At 39.2% G+C, this 22,591-nt stretch overlaps 1 protein-coding gene across 2 annotated transcripts in view; it reads left to right on the plus strand.

The window, feature by feature from the left end:
• The first annotated feature begins 4,539 nt into the window (after window positions 1–4,539).
• Window positions 4,540–22,591, plus strand: part of SDHAF4 (succinate dehydrogenase complex assembly factor 4) — a 52,669-nt gene continuing 34,617 nt past the window's right edge. The window contains exons 1-2 of one of the 2 annotated variants that reach the window (XM_081828482.1): window positions 4,540–4,707; window positions 14,560–14,709. In XM_081828482.1, coding sequence (XP_081684608.1) covers window positions 4,644–4,707; window positions 14,560–14,709 — 214 coding nt within the window. In that variant the 5' untranslated portion in view covers window positions 4,540–4,643. The remainder of the gene's footprint in view (window positions 4,708–14,559; window positions 14,710–22,591) is intronic. The other variant, XM_006729512.2, reaches the window with a different exon arrangement.

Here is a 22,591-nt window from a genome sequence, read left to right on the forward strand (position 1 = left end):
TTGGTTGATTGGTTGTTGGTTGTTTTGACACAGTTTTTAAAAGCGTATCAATGATCATGGTTTAAAATCTATAAGATTTCACTTCTCATTTACAGGGAAACTATCATACGTTATTTACCTCCAAATTCAGATTTGCAGGAATGGAATGGGGTTCTGAGGGAAAAGGAAAGTGATTATCTGAAACAATATAATTGACTTTTAGAGAATGAATCTCATTAAAGTATATACCCCTATGAATTCTTGTTACAAACAACAACAACAAAAAACATTAAGTTAAGCAGAAAAACAATTTAATGGAAGAATATTAGGTAGCTCACAGAATTGTTGGAAATGCTGGAGAATGAACTTTGGAAAACAGAAGCCAAGGGAAGCTAAATGACCAAAATCATAGCCAAGTTGTGACCTCAAGAAGAATTGGAAGTTTGTGTATGTGTCTACTGGCAGTGGTGCCTCTGAAAACTGGATTCCAAACACTCCAAAGTCTGATGGGAATGTCCAACTGACCAAGATTAGTCTTATGCCAGCACTCAGGCTGTCAGGCATCGAAGATGGCAAGTATGTCTGACCTTCTCTGCTTCCACAGTAGAAGATGGGACCATTTCTCTCACCAGATCCACCAAACATATAAAATGGGTTTGATGACTGAATACAGAAATACAGAAACATCAGAGATCTACTGTAGTCGCATCTCTTTCCAACATCCACCTATACCACTTGTCCCATATTTACACATTTGCATAATACTAACATAATACTATTATCCCTCACCCACTTTCAAGTCCAGAATCTCCATGTGATGTCCATTCCTCCTCTAATTCTGTAATGATCTTGTCTCAGTTGTATGTAACCCATAGACAAAATTGCCACCTTACCACAACCATGCCTATATACAATAATAGTATAAGATAGGAAAGAAAAGGGAAATTATTAAATATATAAGCATATGTATGTACCAATGAGGAAGAAAATATAACTAGAGCAGGGCTTTGCCAACTTCCTTGCTGAGAATTACCCGAATTACTTGTTAAAAATACAAATTCCAGAGCCCTATTACAGATGAACTGAAACAATATCCAGGATAGGGTATGGGGAGCAGCGCGCTTTCTCCCAAAGGTCTCTGATTTAAATTTTTAAAAAATTATGCTAAATACAGTCCTCAATTCTGCCACTGGCCATGAGGCTAGATGGTTATGACTTCTCACCACTGCCACTTATTCCCTGTTTCCTCTGTGTTCAACCAGTATCTCAGTGGATGAGATTTCTTTACCTAGTGCGTGATCCCAAGGATCTGAGGCTTGAGTGGTCTTGCCTATATATGGTTGCAGATGTTTGCTCAATTTTTATAATTCAACATGCTTTTGTGAGGAGGTATTCCAAGAGATAAGATTTCCCAAGCTCTAATCAGACTCCTCTCCCTACTCCCTTTTCTTCCTTGGTCATTAGAGCCATCACCCCAACTAGTGCCATAACCATTTTTTCTAACTCCTTACCTAGAGGAATGAGCTAAAATGACCAGGTTACAATCCCAACCTCCAATGCAGAGAAAACATTGTATCCCCTTATACCCCACTCTGGGTACAAAAATTGGTACACCAACAGAATCTGGAATCATGGAGATGGATGGCAAGAGCAGTGAAGGGTCTAAGATTTTATCCTACTTGTAAGCTTGCTTGCTACAGTTAAATGGATGCTGACAGGAAACTCCCAGGTACAAAAGACTATTACAGCAAAATAGCCAGAGCATCAGACTATTTGCACTCGTTCCTGGGGCCCCAATTTCCACAGTGATGCATAGTGCCAGATGACACCTGGACACACAATGGGTTGCATCACAGGAGAAAAGTCCAGGGCCAATGGCCAAGCATTTTTTGAGCAAGCAGCAAACAAGCCAGTCTCTTTTCCCCAAGGGGAACAGCAGTTAAATGGTAGTAATGCTGTATTTAAATGCCTATATGACTAGCTACAGAAATTGCTGAATTTCAGGAGATGGATAAGCCTTCCCATTGGTATACTCAGCAATAATATGCAGGGATGCCTGGGACCCATGGCAGATTGTCTCTCCCCAAAATGGAAAGCAAAATATATGGACAGTGTATCATGTTACACAATATTAGTCCTTCTACTACTCTTTAGATCCTGTTATTCTGTCTATAGAAGAGATATCACTGAAAATACTCTTAAGTCATTGGGAGCATATGCCAAGTCCTTTAGGAGAGCATCCCAAAGTGTATTTTCTCACCTTGTTCCAAAAGTAAATGTTCAGTAGGGCTGTCCATTATTCTATAAGACCAGTTGCTTCTGGACTGATGGGATATATGGTAAGGCTTGTTAATCCCACAAGCATCAGTATTCTACATTTTTCACAGGAAAGTGAGTTCTTTGGTAAGAAGCAATGTTGTATGGGATGCTATATAAAGTGTATGTAGTATAAGGTATTCAGTAAGTCCACAGAAAGAAGGTATAAAAGAAGCATAAGTCAGGGAAACCAATCCAACAAGTTGCTACTTCCTTCATTCTAGTAGGATTCCATTGTAATCAAACCTGCCACCCAGGCTATGTAGTCCTATATCAGGGGGACAGGTTGTTCACTGCAAGGAGTGGTGCTAGCCAATCACTCTTGGCAGGGAAAAAGACTATGTTAAAAATCTGTGCATCTCTATGCCACCATGGCTACCTGATAGTGGGTCCAGCTGTGGTGGGGGAATGAGGCTGACTGATGTCTACGGAGTGGGTCACTATGGTAGGCAGCCTCTAAAATGATCTTCAGTGATCCCCATGTGCTGGTATTCACCCTTTGTGTAATCCCCTCCCTTTTGAGAGGGTGCTGGATATGCTGACTCACTTCTAATAGAATACATCAAAAGAAAGAATACATCACTTCTAATGATAGAATACATCAAAACTTGAGATTACAAAAATACTGTGGCTTCCCCTTTAGCAGTCTCATTCTCTCATTCATTCTGTGGAAAACCAGCTGTCATATTTGAGATGACCTTTGAAGAAGCCCACACAGCAAGAACTGAAAGAGGCCTCCAGTCCAAAAGCCCACACAAAGCATTAAAACCTGCCAATAATGGGACTAGTAAGCTTGGAAGCAGATCCTCCCCTAGTTGTGCCTCCATATGGGACTGGAACCTCAGCTAAGAGCTTGACAGCAACCTCCCTTAAGACCTAGAGCCACAGGCACACTGGCTCCCGCATTTCTGACCCACAAAAACTGAGAATAAGTGTTTATTGTTTTAAGGCAAAATTTTGATTTAATATGTTATGGAGCAATAGATAATAACAGTAATCTTATTCTGATTAAGAGCCCTTCTGAAATGGGAGCTGGTTTTTTTGGGGGGGGGGGGAAGCAATGAGATCCAAATATTCTTATGTTTTCGGGCAATTTTGAGAAGTCCTATTCCAAAGAACTATTCCAAAACCTTTACAGTCCCAGTCCCTGACCAAGACTTGACTAAACCAGTGCCCATGAAATTATGTAGATCTTTATCTCACACCACATCTCCTTCCCTGCAAAGTGTACAGGATAAAGTTCTAGCCTCTGAGAGGATCTCTCTCTGCTGTTCCTTGAGGGCCTCTGTTAAATGGGGCTTTAAATGCCAAGGCAGTCCATTGATAGCTGAGTTAGTATATTGAGCAAAGCCATCCATAATCGGCTTTGAATTTTTTTCCTCAGTCAACTGGTCACAAGGAACTCATCATTAAACTGTAGATATGAACTAAGGGTCAAAAGTATTTGTGGGAGCTAACTGCTAATGAAAACTGCTTGGGTTTTGGTTCTGGCCCTGTTTTGTATATAATACTTTTAGTAAAAGGACTCCTTTTTAGATCTCCCAGTTCATGATGAGAAACTCAGATTGCATAGCCACCTAATGTCACCTTGTCAGACATTACCAGCGCCCAACAGCCAAGAACTTTTCTGAAAAATAAAAAAATAAAAATCTAGGGACCTGCACTGTGATTGTAAGGATTTCCACAAGTTACATAAAGCCTCCTGATCTGCCACATATGCTCCAAACGTCATTGGAACTGTTGGAGTTTATGGGCCAACTGGCAGAGCTCCTTCCCCTGCAACCTGGACCAGATGGCAAGCCTGTCTTGCTCTGCTCTTCACTCAAAACTGTCATCTTTCAGATCATCTCGTCAGTGAGTCAGAACTGACGGATTAGGAGTTCACTGAACAACGAGGTATTTAAAAAATAAAAGAGAAGTGAAAAAGGAAAGACTATTACACGGGCTTGAGTAAAAGGTGCTTCACCTTTGTGTGCTATAAAAGAGATCTTTCAAGAGACCTCTGCCTCAGATTAAGAGGCATACACGGAATTATTCCCTCATCCAACCTCAGCCGTGATTTGGGATTTTAATCAACACGTGGGTCAGGGTAGCTTGAGTCTTTCTTCGCGAGAAAGCTGACGCCCTCCACGCGCCTTCCCCAACAGACAGCCTGGGAAGGGAGAACGGATTCCGAGGGAGAGCTCCGGAAGCCCCGCCCCGCCCGGCCACGCGCAGGCCCCGCCCCTCCACACGCAGGCCCCACCTCACGAGAGCTCCGCCCTCCCTGTGGGGTGGGCCCCGGTCGGTGAGGCTGAGTATCCCCTTCTCCCTCCTGGGCCCGCGAGGACGCTGAGGGATTTGGCACCATGTCTGTGTCAAGGCTGGCTCGGTTGCTTGGCTGCGTCCCGGCCACCGCGTGGAGAGCGGCAAGTAAGGCGCCCGGCCCCGGGGCCGAGGTCGTGGGCGGGGTCGCGAAGGCCCGGCGCCGCGAGAAAGTCCTCCCTCGGGGGAAGCCGCGTGTGTCCCGGGCGTCTGCAGGCGCCGGGTGCTGCAGAGCTTCTCTTTTTCGGCTCGGCCACCCACGTCTTGGTCCTGGGCAGGTCCCTTCACCATCCCGGATCTCGGGGGTGGGACTAGGGCTAGAAGATCACCCAAGCCCTTTCAGCCCGGGCACCTGCTTCCTTCCGGTCACTGGTTAGGAAGGGCAGCGAACATTCGGGGTTGTTTACTTGGGAGCTCTCAGGGCGCACTACTCTTTGGTGCTCGTGGAGAAAAATTCTGTGAATGCCTCTTATATCAAAAAGGATTTGTGGCAGTGTACAGTATTAAAAAATTGGAGAAGTGCAGAGGTGCGTCAAAGTAGCAAATTAGTATAATAAAAATTAGATGAAGTCAAGAATTGTTAATACAAAGAAAGTATGCATGCTTTCAGTAAAAACCAGCGTTTTTTAACCCGTTTTTGTTGGCAGATTTTCTCAGTATTTTAGACTTACCCATAGAGTATGCTAAGCATAGTTTTAATTGAGGACATCCTGGAGAAATTGTGTAAGTTGAGAACAGAATTACTGCCCTTCATAGTAATGGGCCCCAGATTTCTATGCAGTTTGTTTTCTGTAATCATTTCTCCCCAAACATATTACTTGTTAACTGTAAACATTTTAAATGGTCCAGGAGTGAATAAGTGAAAGTCTCACTTTATCCCAACTCCAAAGTAATAACTAAATTTTGTTGTGTGTTCATTCACCATCCCTTTCTCACTTGTGTTAACAACTTAAGAATGAAGTATTTGATACCAAAAATGTATAATACACGTGTAAGTTATGAAGCAAATCTTCCATTTATGAACTCATTTTCCAATTTAAGAAATAGAATACTTCTGTTACCAAGCAGTTACCAGGTGCTTCTTCCTGATGCGGTTGTAACTTTACATGGTTTGGGTCTTCATAGAAATAGCTTCTTACCATTTGTATTTATTTTACTGGCCTTTTTCAACTGGCACTGAATTTTGAGATTCATCTATATTGATGTGTGAGGTTGTAGTTAATCATGCAGTTGTGTCGTACAGTTTTTCCATTCTTCTTCCCAGTGGACATTTGGGTAATTCTGGAAACACCAGGATTGGCTGCTACACATTCTTGTTATGGGTGCTGTAATGCAAGGAGCGGAATTCCTGGAACATATGGTATAGGCCTTTCCAATTTTATAATACGATGCCAAGCTGTTTTATAAAGGCATTTCTGTTCCTCCCGGCAATTACATTCCTACCAGCAGAAACATCAGTTCTTGTTGCTTCACATACTTGTCAACATTGCTAATCATCAGAAAATTTAATTTTTGGGGTGCCTGGGTGGCTCAGTTGGTTGAGCGACTGCCTTCGGCTCAGGTCGTGATCCTGGAGTCCCGGGATCGAGTCCCGCATCGGGCTCCCTGCTCGGCAGGGAGTCTGCTTCTCCCTCTGACCCTCCTCCCTCTCATGCTCTCTGTCTCAAATAAATAAATAAAATCTTTAAAAAAAAAAAAAAAGAAAATTTAATTTTTGTCTGAATAAGGTGTTGAAATGGTATGTCATTATGATTTTGCTTCTGGATTTTATATCCACTATCCTAGCTAAATTACTTTCCTCTGTTAACTTCTCTAATTAGAGAAGTTAAACCTCTTTTCAAATATTTATTAGCTTTTTTTGGTGAAATCTCTTCATTTTATTAATGGATTATTTGTCTTTCTTATTTATATTCTTTACATATATTTCAATACTAAACCTTTTTTAGTTATGTAAGTGGCAAATAGCCCAGTTTGGGGGCTGTTTTTGTCACTCCATGGTGTTTTTTTTTTTTTTTTAATCCTATATAACAGCAGCAGAATAAAATAACAGATCTGCATATACAATCACACAACTTCGAAAGAAAGGTGTCCTTTTTTTTAAATGTGTCTTTTGATGAACACATAATCATAATTGTCATCATGTCTTGATCCTTTTGTTTATTGTCAGCGCTTTGTGACCTTGTCTAAGGAAGCCTTTCCTACCCTATTCTCCTATACTTTCTTCTCAAAGGTCTATAGTTTTGCTTTTTATATTTAAGCCTTTATTCTACCAGGATTGATTTTTGTGTATGATGTGAGGCAGGAAACCAATTTCATTTATTTTCCACATTGGTAATCTCTTGTCCCAGGTCCATATATTGGGCCTTTCCTTCACTGATGCAATGCCAGCTTGTCTTCAGTCAAGTTCACATAAGCATATAGGCATGGGTTTATTTCTTGGCTCCCTTTTCAGTTCCATTGATCTATTTGTCTATTCCTGTGCTGATATCACCTGTCTTAATAACCATACCTTTGTAATAAATCTTTTTTTTTTTTTTTTAAGATTTTATTTGTCAGAGAGAGAGCAAGCATAAGCAGGGAGAGCTGCACGCAGAGGGAGAAGCAGGCTCCCCCCTGAGCTCCCCGATGAGCAAGGAGCCTGATATGGACTCGATCCCAGGGTCCTGGGACCATGACCTGAGCCGACGGCAGACGCTTAACGACTGAGCCACCCAGGCGCCCCTGGATTTTGTTTGTTTTGTTTTGTTTTTTTGGAGTCTGACAGTCTATACCCATTTAACTGGAGAGTTCAGTCCATTTACAATCATAATTATTGATATAATTGGCTTTATTTCTACCATCTTTTTACACCTTCTGTTTTTCATACGTGGTTTGAATTAAATATTTTCTTCTTCCATTTTTTTTTTCCTCTGATGGTTTGGAAGAATATAAATTATCTTTTATGGTTACCCTTGAAATCTAAGTGCATACTTAAGGAAATCTAAAGTTAACACCTTCTCCTAAACAGTGCAAAGTGTAAAAATGCTTTGAATTCACTCATCCTCTACCTCTGTTGTTCAGCCTTTTAGGTGTGTATATGTGTGTATTCTTGTGTATATGTTGGGATGGGATTGTGGTTTTGATAATCCCACATCACAGTTATTATTATGGTTTTATACAGTCAATGAATAAAACTTTCATTTTCTCTCTGTTCTCTCACACTTTACTTTTGGGATCATTTTCTTAAAGTAAATTGCTTAGAAGTTTCTTTCATGACTGTCTTTTGTGATAAAGTTTCTTAGTGTTCTTTTTGATGTAGGTCTTATTTTTAATCTGAAAATCTGGTTTCTTTCACTTTTTGTTTTTGAAAGGTGGGTTTAGTGGGTGTATCATTTTCTTATAGCTCTATCTTCTGGCTTCTATTATGGCTATGGTGAAGTTATGTTACTTAGTTATTACTAAAGTTGTTATTACTAATGTTCCTTCATTAGTAATCTGTCTTTTATCTGGCTTCTTGGATCTTCCTTTGATCTGGCTTTCTTGTTGGGGGTTGTTCATTTTACCTTGTGTTCAGATGTACTTTTTTTGCCCTTAATTTGGCATTTCTTTGTTCTTCCTATATCTGCAGATTCCTGTCTGTTGTACTTCTCATGGTCTTTCCACTATCTCCTTGTGGAATTATGATTAAACAAACATTTGTTAGACCTTCTCATTTTATCCTCCATATGTTTGAACTTCTCTTTGGTCATTTTCATCTTTGTCTCTGCTTTTTCCTGCATAATTTCTTCAGAACTTAATTCTTGATCACATTCTCTTCTCATCTGTATCTGTTCTGCTATCTAGCCCTTTTATTGAGCTTTAAATTTACATTGTTCCATTTCTAAATTTTTTTGTGTTTTAAGTTGGCCTTTCATAGTCTTACTCATTTCTCCTTTTTGGCTTTTTTTCCCTTGAACACATTAAATAGTTATATTCTGATTTCAGTGATTTCAGTATGTCAAATCTTTATGGTCTGGCCGTGTTTGTTGATTTCACTGACTCTTGCTTGTGATGGCTTGTTTCCTCAAATGTTTTACTGGGATTCTCTCTTGAGACTTACATGAGACATGAGTTGAGAAGGTATTTCTCCACAGAGGATTTGCTTCTGCTCTTCCCCTGTGTCTGGAGCACTTCACCTTGACTTGGGTGCACTTTATATAAGATGCTCCCCTTGGGCGTTTTTGGACCATACAGATAGTATGTAATCAGGCATAAACATGGGTGTGGTCAGCCAGTAGTTTCAAAATCTCTGTAAGGGCTTCTTTTTTTTTCATCTCCACTTAGAACCAAGGTTGAGATGGATAGTTTTCCTTCCTTAACTGTTCTCTTCATTAACTGGAAGTTTGCTTCTAGCTCCTTGCTCTTTTGACCAGCAGTATGAACACCACCTGGCAATTGTTAAAATGCAGAATCTCAGGTCTCACTCAGACCTACTCAGAGTCTGCATGTTAACAAGATCCTCCAGGTGTTTTATATGCACATTAAAATCTTCAGGCTCAATTTCTCTTCTGAGTGCTGAGCCTCCCGGAGTCCTGGCCTCTTACAGGCTTTTTGTCTTGCTCAGGCTCAGAAGATTCCTCTCTCTGCTGTTCTGGAAGCTCTGTCCCCCAGCTCTAGGTGAGAAAGACACAGGATATGTAGTGGTTTAAGTGTTTGGTGACCTCACTGAACAGCTTTGTTAATCATTTTATACTTTCTTAAAGGCTCTTTGTCTGATTAAGAGATTTTTGTATATTTTTTCAACCTTTTTAGATGTTTTATAGCTATAGGTTTTTAGGCATCTCTAATTTATCAAATTGCCAGAAACAGAAGTTCTGAAAAGTTGTTTGTTGTTTTGATTTAACGGTCATTCAGTCTTTTTTCCTTTGCTTTTATTATTCTTTCAGAAGGTCATCTTCTTGCTTGTAATGTACTTATAAACAGAGTTCTAAATAGGCTTTGGATAAGGCCAAACCACCCCTTGAAGAAGAAGACATGGGCTTTATGGTGGTGATTTCCTTGTTTCTCAAAGGATGATTTTTGCTTTAAGTTTGTCAGGTATTGCCCATGCAGTTGAGGTAGTCAGAAGCTTGCCAAAATGTAATACGAACATTAATACACAGCTTACTTTTGAGCACTGTGAGGGTTAGGGGCTGACCCCTGGCACCATAAAAAATCCACGTATAACTTTTGACTTCTCCAGAACTTAACTCCTGATAGCCTGCTATTGAATGGAAACCTTGTGTTAACATAAACAGATGATTAACACATATTTTGCATATTATATGTATTATATGTTGTATTCTTATAGTAAGGTAAGATAGAGAAAATAAATGTTATTAAGAAAATCATAAGGAAGAGAAAATACATTTACAGTACTGTACTGTAAAAAATCCATGTATAAGTGGGTCTGTGCAGTTCAGACCTGTGTTGTTCAAGGGTCAGCTATAATTACTGTTGCTTAGTACCTACTGGTTGATAGGCAGAATCCACAGGAGTGGCTCTGGGGCTCCCCTTCACCCGTTTGCTAATCCTTATGATCTGACAGACCCTTTTTACTTGCCTTCAGGCTACCTGTATGTGCCTCCCTGCCACCACCCTGCCAGGTGGCTGTGCACGGACTTGTTTCCAAAGCTATAAAGCGTGTGGGTGCCAAAGGGCACAGTGTCCCCTGTCTTATCTTGTATGGTACAGAAATGAGAGGAATTCTCCTCCTCCCCATTCTGTCACACTGTTACCTGTCTACAAAAATAGTTCTGTTTAGACCCCCATGGTCTCAGAGTCCTTTGAGAATACTGGTCTTTTAACTTTTCCTTGTAACCTTTTTTTCTACAATAAAGTTCCTTCAGAAGTACTCAAGGCCAGACCTATGGACTAGTTTCTCAAACTGCTCCTTTGCTGGTCCTCTCTTTCCCACAGTACACTCATATTCCTATTCTTTTCCAAAAACCCTTTTGCACAATGATTTCCGTGTCCTACCGTTAAGCTGAAGTTATTATTCCATTCAGAGTGTGCACATAGAGACATACACATTACTTCATTTCTCTGAGCTAGCCTGCAAGGTAAGTAGAAGTACCCCCATTCTGGGGGGGATACAGACTCAGTGAGATACAGTAACCTTCTTAGGGTCAGTCACATTGCTAAATGTGGCATTGGAACCCATGTGTGATTCTAGTGCCCTCAGTTTGCAAGTTTTTTTTTTTCACTTGTCCCTTGTATTACTGAAGGAAAGGGCCAAGCTGCTGTAACAATTCTGCTGATGAGACGGGGAGGACAACTCTGCTTTGACAGAGTTCTTGTCCATCCAAGTCCGTGTTCTTTTCATCCTGTTGCTCCACCATGTGTAGGGCAGTGCCGCTGATCAGCCCCATGTACAAGAGTTGAGTTTTTAGTAGTTATTTACAACCTGTGTCTCTTCTGAATGGTTGGACATAGGTTCTGAATGGGCACTGTCTATATCATACAAGTTATTAAATATTTTACGTGTCACCTTGCCCTGGGTTTTGTCCACATCTGTGTGGTTAAAGCTGGGTCACTGCCATGTCTGTATTATAACCCAGGGAAATGGGAAAAGAAATCCAGGGCAATCAGCTTGTTGCAAAAGTGAGGCAACTTAAAATTTGCACACATCACTTCCAGTCACAACCCATTGGTCACCACTTGGACACGTGGCTGCTTGGTTGCAGGGGAGGCTGGGAAATGTCATCTCTAAGCAAGTGGCCTGGTGCTTAGCTTAATAGCAAATGAGGTGGGAGTGGGAATCCTAGAACCAAATGGAAGAAGGGAAAAGTGGCTACTTGAGACAGTTCCACCACACCTACCTAATGTCACTTTTTCAGAAAATCATTTTGTTCAAATTGAACAGACTGACTGTAAATTAAAGACCGTTAGACCTGCCCCATCGGATTATTGTGAGGTTTAATGAGGTGTCATGTTTTCAGCCCCTAGTACAGAGCCTGGCACATAGCAGACATCTAACACATATATATGCATCATTTAAGAGGCAAAATTTTTAGCTTCAGATTTTGTCTGCATTATAATTGGTAGTCGAGACTATTCTGTGCCATTTTTATGATTTTGTGTAAATGCTTAGGAATCTCTACAGATTTGGAACATACCAAGTTTAATTTTTACACTGAATATCATTTCAAGCTTTGAGTTAAGAGATTTTTTTTTTTGATTTGCAAAACAACCAAACCTAAAACTGAAAGTGCTAATTTATTGTATTGAGTCGAGTCTGAGTGCCTAGTAGCAGGTGGCTACTGGTATCTTTTAAATACTTGGCTGATTTTTAGGCTTCAAAGTGAGTTATTTGATGTACAATAAGACAGACTTGTTAGTAACCAGATGCAGAATCTAGACATTAGCTGGAATAGATGAAAAATCTGTCTACATTTAGAATCTAATTTGTAACTATTAAAATTCTTTCTGTATATCCATATTAATTATTACTGAATTATCATGACTTAGAAACAACCTTTCATGCTTTATAAATTTGTGATTTGTTGATGGATAGATAGTTGGGCATTAATGAACAGAAGTTTCTATTGTGGAGGTTGGCTAAACTTCCTAAATTGGGATATATTGATGTCACATTCTAAAGAATCCTATACTTCCGATAAGAAGTGACTAATTAACAAAAATCACGTGATTTGGACTGGAAATATCTTTCAATTGAGCATGGTTTATGTTCACCAAAATTTTCAATATATTTTTTAAACAGAATAAACCAAGATCAGATTGTGATATGAAATATATTAATATAATCAGAAACTCATATTTCTATATTTTCCATTTCTTAAATAAAAGTAAATGCTGCCTTATAAGACATTATTGCAGGTTTTTCTCTTTAGCCTTTTAGTATATGTTTAAATATTATTTTGAGGACATAAGAAAAAATACAATATGTCCTTAGATATTGAAGTGGGAGTTTGAAGGCAAAATGGTCTGTACTGTAAATCAATAAGTAAGTAAAAATTTTAAATAAGTAACTGTTTTTATTTTAATGTGTATAGAAATTTTTATCACAAATATGAAGTATTCTATATAAGTGAGCATGTAGATGGGAGAAAACTATATTAATTCTGTAGATCATTGTCATAGCTTTATTAAAACATTCAGTTATGTATTTATTTTTTAATCCTCGTGTTTTATGGGCTCTTGGATCTGTGGGAGAATGGTAGTTTGTATTCTAATTGGTCATTCAAACAAGAATTTTGCTACTCCCTGAGCTATATGCAGTAGATATGCAAATGAACAGCCTGATGTACTGTTTCAAAATTGTTAATACAGTTTGTATGTAATGTTAATTTTATGTAATCTTACAAACAAGTCTTACATAAATTCCAAGTTGGCTGTGGAGGGTGTGTATGTATAAAAACATATATATATATATATATATGTATGTACAAATAGTTATGTGCGTATATATTTGTGTGTGTGTATGGGTGTGTGTATATATATCATTTTTAAGTAATTTCTGTACCCAACATGGGGCTCGAACTCACAACCCTGAGATCGATAGTTGCAACTGACTGAGCCAGCCAGGCACCCCTATATATAATTTTTTAAAGCAGATGGTAGGGTGATGTAGTGTTAGCTAGAATATGAATAAAATACATGTAATAAAAGAAAATTCTAATTATATGTAATGCTACCAAGAGCTTGCAGATAATACTATGATGATAATATTAGATAAAATTTATTACAGTAGTAAAAGCTTTGCATGAATTGTCTTGTTTAATTTATTTAGTAACTCATGAGATAGGTACTGTTACCTTCAATTTAGAAGGGAGGAAACAGAGTTAGAAAGGGTAAGTCACTTGACAAAGGTCAAACAACTGTTAGTTTCCTACTACTGCTGTAACCAGTTGTCACAAACTTAGTGGGGAGAAGTCTGAAATGGATGAGAAATCTCTGGACTGAAATCAAAGTATTAGTGTTCTTCTGGATGCTCTAGGGGGAGAATCTCTTTCTTCCCTTTTCCAACTTCTAGAGGCTGCTGAAATTCCTTTCCTCCATCTTCAAAGCCAGCAGCATCCATTAAGGCTTTCTGATGCTGTCATCCCTCTGGTTCTCTCTTCCAATTGTCTCTTCCCCTTTTAAGGATTCTTGTGATTACAGTGGATCCACACAGATAGCCCAAGGTAATTGTTCTAGTCTAAGGTCATCTGATTAGCAACCTCAATTCAAACTGCTGCCTAAATTCTCCTTTACCATGGAGCCTGACCTCTTCACAGGTTCTGGGTATGAGGTTCCGATCATCTTTGGAAGCCATTATTCCGCTTACCACAGTAGTATAACTGGAACTGGTCCCCAACTCTGTCTGCCTCTAAAGCCATTCCTTTTAGGAAATTCAAAACCCAACTCTGAAGTCATTTTTTTCAGGGTGGTTTTGCACTTATTGTACATGATCTTAACAAGGGTTGGATAACTTTCATAGCAATTTAGGAAATTTAGCTTTCTCTATATAAACTATGGAGAAAGTGATCTCATTTATATGTTGTAAATACCCGATACATTTTTTAAATGTTTAATTGGCAGGAAAAGAGAATCACGATTTGGGATTCAAATATAAGAATACTAAATAACAATCTCTCGTAATTTAAATAATAAATATTGTCCTTAAAACTTTGTACTACTTAGTAACACTTAGTCATCTCATTTCTGGTATTTGGGGCATTGCTTCACACAGGAATCAGTATTTTATGTATAAGTTTTTACAATTTTGATAATGGTTAATTTATTTTAAAGCTCTTCTTTTTAAACTGATAATATTGGTTGCCTCTGAGGAAGGGAAGTGCCTGTCTGGAAGATAGAGGGAAGAATTTTCACTGTATGTCCTTTTGTACTTTTTGTACTTTGATAAATGTGAATGTATAAACTAAAAACAAATAAAACTGTTAACTTTTTAAAGTAGGATAAAAGAACAGCTCCTAATTTTTCCCTCTCTCCACTCTCCAGGATCACCCCTTTTATGTCATTCTGTGAGGAAAATGAGTTCTCAAGGAGAAAAATCCAAACCCATCAAACAATCTCTTAAGAAGCCAAAGTTACCAGAAGGTCGTTTTGATGCACCCGAAGATTCTAATTTAGAGAAAGAACCACTGACAAGTGAGTGTGGGCATACCTCACAGATATTACAGGTTTGGTTCCAGACCGCTGCAGTAAAACAAATACGGCGGTAAAGTAAGTCAAATAACTGTTTTTGGCTTCCTAGTATGTATAAAAGTTACGTTTACACTATACTGCAGACTGTAAAGTGTGCAATAGCACTGTGTCTAAAAAAACAATGTATACATACCTTAATTTAAAATACTTTATTGCTAAAAAATACTAACCATCATCTGAGCTTTCAGTGAGTCATAATGTTTTTCTGATGGAGGGACTTACCTCAGTGTTAATGGCTGCTGACTGATCAGGGTGGTGCTTGCTATAACAATTTCTCAAAATAGGACAACAGTGAAGTTCGCCACATTGATTTATTCCTTTCATGAAAGACTTCTCTGTAGCATGAGATGCTGTTTGGTAGCATTTTACCCACAGTAGAACTTCTTTCAAAATTGGGGTCAGTCCTCTCAAACCTTGCCACTTCTTTGTCAACTAAGTTTGTGTAATAGTCTGTACCCTTTGTTGTCATTTGAACAGTCTTCACAGTATCTTCAACAGGAGTAGATTCCATCTCATAAAACCACTCTTTGCTCATCCATAAGAAGCAAGTGCTTATCTGTTGAAGTTCTACCAAGAGAATGCAGTAATTCAGTCACATCTTCAGGCTCCACTTCTAGTTCTAGTTCTCTTGCTATGTCCACATCTGCAGTTAACTTCCTCCACTGAAGTCATGAACTCCTCAAAGTCATCCCTGAGGGTTAGAATCAACTTCTTCCAAATTCCTTTTAATGTTGATATTCTGACCTCTTCCCATGAATCACACATGTTCTTCATGGCGTCAAAATGGTGAATCCTTTCCAGAAGGTTTTCAATTTACTTTGTCTGAATCATCAGAGGAATCATTACCTATGGCAGCTACAGCCTTACAAAATGTATTTCTTAAATAATAAGACTTGAAATTCGAATGACTCCTTGATCCACGGGCTGCAGAATGGATGTTGTGTTAGCAGGCATGAAAACATTAACCTCATTGAACATTTCCATCAGAGCTCTTGGGGGACCAGGTGCATTGTCAGTGAGCAATCATATTTTGAAAGGAATCTTTTTTTCTGAGCAGCAGGTCTCATCAGTGGGCTTAAAATACTCAGTAAACCATGCTGTGAACAGATGTGCTGTCATCCAGGCTTTGTTGTTCCATTTATGGAGCACAGGCAGGGTAGATTTAGGATAATTCTTTTTTTTTTTTTTTTTTAAAGATTTTATTTATTTTGACAGAGAGAGAGACAGCGAGAGAGGGAACACAAGCAGGGGGAGTGGGAGAGGGAGAAGCAGGCTTCCCACCGAGGAGGGAGCCCAGTGCAGGGCTCGATCCCAGGACCCCGGGATCATGACCCGAGCCTAAGGCAGATACTCAACCACTGAGCCACCCAGGCGCCCTAGGATAATTCTTAAGTGTCCTAGGATTTAGGGAATGGTAAATGAACACTGGCTTCAACTTAAAGTCACCAGCTGCATTAGCCCCTAATAGGAGAGTGAGCCTGTTCTTTGAAGCACTGTAGCCAGGCATTGACTTCTACTCCCAGCTATGAAAGTCCTTTTTCCAATAGAAGGCTGTTCCATCCACATCGAAAAACCTGTTGTTCAATGTAGTCACCTTCATTACTTATCTCAGCTAGATCTGGATAACTTGCTGCAGCTTCTACAGTAGCACCTGCTGCTTCACCTTGTGCTCTTTGATGTTATGGAGATGTCTTCTTTCTCCATATCAGCAATAAAGCTGTTTGCTTTCTTATCGTTTGTGCGTTCACTGAAGTAGCACTTTTCATTTCCTTCAAGAACTTTTCCTTTGGGGCGCCTGGGTGGCTCAGTTGGTTAAGCGACTGCCTTCGGCTCAGGTCATGATCCTGAAGTCCCAGGATCGAGTCCCGCATCGGGCTTCCTGCTCGGCGGGGAATCTGCTTCTCCCTCCGCCCCTCCCCCCTCTCATGTGCTCTCTCTCATTCTCTCTCTCTCAAATAAATAAATAAAATCTTTAAAAAAAAAAAAAAAGAACTTTTCCTTTGCCTGCACAATTTGGCTAACTGGTTGTTGTAAGAGGCCTAGCTTTGGCCTATCTCGGCTTTCAGCGTGCCTTCCACATTAAGCTTAATCATGTCTAGCTTTTAGATTTAAAGTGAGAGACATGTGACTCTTCCTTTCACTTGAACACTTAGAGGCCATTGTAGGGATATTAATTGGCCTAATTTCAGTATTGTTTTGTCCCAGGGAGTAGAGAGGTTCAAAGAGGGGGAAAGACAAGGGAACGACTCTTTAGTGGAGCAGTCTGAGCACATGCAACATTTATCAGTTAACTGTTTCATATGTTTGTTTCCTAATGCTCCAAAACAATTACAGTAGTAATATCAAAGATCACTGATCACAGAGCACCATAATAAATGTAATAATAATGAAAAAGTTTGAAATATTGTGAGAATTACCAAAATATGACACAGAAACACAAAGTGAGCAAATGCTATTTGGAAAAATGGCACCAATAGACTTGCTCATAATAGGGATGCCACAATTTGTAAAAAAAAAAAAAAAAATGCAGTATCTGTGAAGCATAAAATAAAGCTTCTCTTAATTTTTGAAGTGTCAAAGAAAGTATTTTAGTTATTGAGAAAAAAGAATGAAAGAAACGTTATTGTTTATAATTCTTTATCAACAATAATAAAGCATATTGCACAATGAATAAACTACCACACTGACCGTCACTTTGGGTAGGTTTAGAAAAAATAATTTCCAAACGCCTCACAGTGATTGACTGTGTTTGTTTTATTTACTATACCCCATTATTCACATGACAAAGTATATGATTTGAGATCTGTTTTGATGCAAATAACTTGAAAACCACTTGAGCAGACTTAAACAAAAGGTAGTTCAGGTTGTTACTGGGCTACAAGGTACACAGGTGTGGTACCACAGGGCAATGATGCTTCTGGGCCTTGGAAAAAAATGGACCTTGGGAGTAAACACTGTATGGAAACCAGGATATTCTTCCTCCTCCTCTTGTCCCTGGTCTTCTCTTCATTGTTTTCTGTCATCAGACTCCCTTCTAAGTCCACTGGGTGGAAGGAACTGCTCCTTGCTGCTACTCAGGTCAATAGAGCAACTAGACTGAAAATACAATTGTTTAGTTCTAATTCCAAATTTTTTTTTTTTTAAGATTTATTATTTATATGAGAGAGTGAGAGCACACTGGGTGGGGGTGAGGGAGAGGAAGTGAATCTTGAACAAATTCCCTGCTGAGTGTGGAGCCTGAGGCGGGGCTACATCCCAGGACCCTGAGATCACAACCTGAGCCAAAACCAAGAGTTGGTCACTCAACCAACTGAGCCACCCAGACGCCCCTAATTCCAAATTTCCTATGAAGATAGCTCATTGGCCAAGCTTAGAGCAGGTGTCTATAGCTAAATCAATCTGAGTGGCCAGTGGGGTGGGTCACAGGTGAAGGTGGTTATTCTCACCATAGCCATGTGGTTGGAGAAAGAGAAGGGGAAGTTTGGAGAAGGAGGTTTTTTGAGGGTGGTGGGATAATAGACTAAACATTGTTTTGTATTTAGTACATACAAAATTTGGTTCATGTCTTAAAGCTCTGTTTGTTGAAGTGCTACTTTTTTTCATTCTATACTCTTTTGTACCTTTGAATTGTGGAACATGTGCAAGTATTAGCTATTCAAAAAATATGATTTTAGATAGCGTAAATGTAAACATACCAGTCTGAAATTGTGGCATGCCTCCCCTGCTTGTCTCCTGAGAGTTAACCCATCTATGTAGTGAAGCATCCTAGGCAAGAAGATACCAACAGAGGATACAGGGACCTGTATCTGGAGCTCTTTAGAATATAAAAGCTTTTCTTTTTGTTCATTCAGTTAAATATTTCAGTTTATAGCACTTTATTAAGCCCAGTCTAATAACCAGATCAGTCAGTCAGCCAAAATGATGGAGACTTTTAAAAAGCATAATCTAAAGGTAAAATTCTTCTTTCGTAGTTTTAGCCAAGCACAAAAATCTAAGAGGAAATTTTTCATTAAAACATCATACACAAAAGTAGCAATCCCAGAAGTAAACCCTCACATATATGCTCAATTGGCTTTTGAGAAGGTTGCCAAGATCATTCAGTGGTGGAAAAGACAGTTTTTTCTATACGTGGTGCTGGGAAAACTGGATATCCACATGCAAAGAATGAAATTGGACCCTTACACCATATATAAAAATTAACTCTAAATATGTCAAAAACCTAAAATTAAGAGATAAAACTATAAAATTCTTAGATGAAAACACTGGGAAAAATCTTCATGATTGATTTTGACAGCCGTTTTACGGTTATGACACCAAAAGCATAGCAAACACAAAAGTATATAAATTGGACATTATCAAAATTAATAAATTTTGGACATCGGACATTATCAAGAAAGCAAAAAGAAAACCTACGGAATGGTGGAAAATATTTGTAGATCATATATCTGACAAAGAATATCAAGAGTATGTAGAAAACTCCTACAACCCCACAAAAACAACTCAATTCAAAAATGGACAAATGACTTGAATATACATTTCTCCAAAGATACACAAATGACTAACAAGCACTTGAGAAGGTGCTTAACATCACATTCCTTACAAATCAAAACCACAGTGAGACACCACTTCACACCAACTAGGATGGCTACAATTTAAGAAAAACTGGAAAATAAGTGGTGGCAACAATGTGGAGAAATTGGGACCATCCTGTGTTTCTGGTGGGAATGTAAAATGATGCAACTACTCTGGAAAACAGTTTGGCAGTTTCTCAAAAAAGTCAGATATAGAACCCAGCAATTCTACTCCTAGGTATATATCCAAAAAAATTGAAAGCAGGGACTTGAGCATATATCTGTATACCTGTGTTCATAGCAGCTTTATTCACAGTAGCCAAAAGAAACAACTCAGATGTCCATCAATAGATAAATGGATAAACAAAATGTGGTGTGTGGAATACTACTCAGTCATAAAAAGGAATGGCATTTTGGTTGTGCTCAAATGTAGATGGACCTTGAAAACATTATGCTTAGTGAAATAAGCTAGACACAGAGGGACAAATATGATTCCACTTAAATTATGTACCTAGAGTAGGCAAATTCATAGAGACAAGGTAGAATAAAGGTTATCAAAGTCTTGAGGGGGCAGGGAAAAGGAAAGTTTTTGTTTAATGGGTACAGAGTTTATATTGAGGATGATGAAAAACTTTGGGGTATAGATAGTGTAATGGTTACAGACCACTGAGAATGTAGTTAATGCCACTGAATTGTATACTTACAAATGGTTAAAATGATAAATATTACATATATTTAATAAAAGAAAAAAGTACATTTCAAAAGGTAATCATCTGTTTGACACAATGCTAGGTATTCATCATCACTTTTGAATCACTGAAATTTATGTTGAACATACCATCTCTTAGAAGCTGGTCTAGTAAACATCACCAAACCCAGCAAATGCTTTTCAATCCTCATTTTATAGGAACTATCTGTAAGCTTCGGTGTTCTTAACCATTGCTTCTGGAAATCTCCTGTCTTGGTTTTGGTTATGCTTTGTCCAGTTCCTCATCCTATTCCTTGAACCATTTATTCCTGAACTGTTTTTTTTAAGCTCTTCTACCTCTGCCCAAAAGCAGAGGTTCAGAAATCTGGGGATAGTTCTTCACTCCTGTTTCTTCCTGTGTCCTGGCTCCTAGTCTTGTTGATACCACCTCCTTAACATTTGTCAACTCATCTCCTCTTATCCATCCTACCAATAAAGCCCAAATTCAAGCATCTATGGTTCTGTTGGTCTGTCTTCCTTGTTTCCTTCCTTCTAGGCTTGTCTCCCTGCCTCTGGTACATATGTCATTCTAAGAAAAGTGTATAGGTTGTCCCTTTGCAGAGAGTAGACTTCATTATTAAGATAATAAAGGAAGGGCGCCTGGGTGGCTCAGTTGGTTAAGCGACTGCCTTCGGCTCAGGTCATGATCCTGGAGTCCCTGGATCGAGTCTCGCATCGGGCTCACTGCTCGGCAGGGAGTCTACTTCTCCCTCTGACCCTAACCCCTCTCATGTGCTCTCTCTCATTCTCTCTCTCTCAAATAAATAAATAAAATCTTTAAAAAAAAAAAAAAGATAATAAAGGGAGATTGTTTGCAGCTGAGCACTCTGTTTGATGCAAGGATGAATAAGGAAAATGAGATACAAAAATAACTGAAGGGGCACCTGGGTGGCTCAGTCGGTTAAGCGTCTGCCTTCGGCTCAGGTCATCATCCCAGGGTCCTGGGATCAAGCCCCGCGTCGGGCTCCCTGCTCAGCAGGGAGTCTGCTTCTCCCTCTCCCTCTACCCTGCCACTCCCCCTGTTTGTGAGCACTCTCTTTCTCTCTGTCAAATAAATAAATAAAATTAAAAAAACAAAACAAAACTGTGAATAGGATGTTGTGTGATAACTGGCATAAGAGATACGCAAAAAAAGTTCAGAAGAAAAATAGAGAAAAGAGATAACATTTGAGCTGGGGTTTAAAGACACAATAAAATCATAAGTAGTTAAGGAATGGTGGGGAGAGGGGCGCCTGGGTGGCTCAGTTGTTAAGCGTCTGCCTTTGGCTCAGGTCATGATCCTGACCCGCGTCAGGCTCACTGCTCTGCAGGAGGCCTGCTTCTCGCTCTCCTGCTCCCCCTGCTTGTGTTCCCTCTCTAGCTGTCTCTGTCAAATAAATAAATAAATCTTTAAAAAAAAAAAGAAAAGGCATGGTGGGAAGATGTTTCAAAAAAGAGAAAGGTGTGGTCAGAGAGAAAGAGGCTAGGGAACATGATACCTGTGAGACATGGCCAATGGGCCTGTTTGGCTGCAGCAGAGTGTACATAGTGCATTAATAGAATCTAAAGCCAGAGAGGTAGATATGGCTCAAATCTGGGAGGGCCTGAAGGATCAGATTATAGCATATGGGCTTTCTGCAGTAGACAGTGAGGAAAGCTCTGAATGCTTTTGAATGGAGATTATTTTAATCAGCTTTACTATAGTATAATCTGCATATAATAAAATTCACCCATTTTAAGTAAACAGTTCGATTAATTTTAACAATGTTTATAGTCATGTAACCAACACAAAGTATACAACAGTTCCATCCCACAAGGAGCCCCTAGTGCCTCTATAATTAGTCTCATTTCCCCAACCCCTAGCAACGATGAATCTGTTCTCTGTCACTATAATTTTGCCTTTCCTAGGATTTTATATAAATGAAATCATACAGTACATAGTCTTTTGTGTCTGGTGTCTGGCTTCTTTCACTTAATGTAATGTGGAGGAGAGATTCTGTTTTAGAAAGATTAATTCATCCTTCTGTGCAGATTAGGCTGAAATCATGAGAGTCAGAAAACAGAAGAGTTAGAAAACTCTTACATTATTAGTCTAGAATGTGACTCAGCATAACTCAGGGTGGCACTAGCGTGAGTAAAAAGTTTCAGAAAACTGCAGGTTATAATGAGGGTGAGAATTAGGTTAAAGAAACATGAGGGAAAAGCCTCCATAGAAGGTTGCAGTCAGAAAGAAGAAAGCTCAAGAGTGTGGGACTTAGAGAAGGAATATATTCAGGAGATAATGAAATCGAAGCAGATGGCACAAGTGGATGTGAAGACCACTAGGAAAGAGGACCAAGGTCCTCTGTGTCCTCGGTATGTGAGGTTACTAATGTGGGTATTCATAGGAAGGATAATGGGGAGAGGTGAAGCTGTGAACCAAGTACTGATTCTATCCAAGAAGATAGAAGAGTCTTTAATATTACCAGACTGGAGAAAAGCATTGGACAAATGAATGGTGTGGAATTCAAAAGAGGTAAGGCTATAG

This window comes from Leptonychotes weddellii, chromosome 8, assembly GCF_054177405.1.
Source record: "Leptonychotes weddellii isolate Sample4059 chromosome 8, ASM5417740v2, whole genome shotgun sequence".
NCBI lineage: Eukaryota > Metazoa > Chordata > Mammalia > Carnivora > Phocidae > Leptonychotes > Leptonychotes weddellii.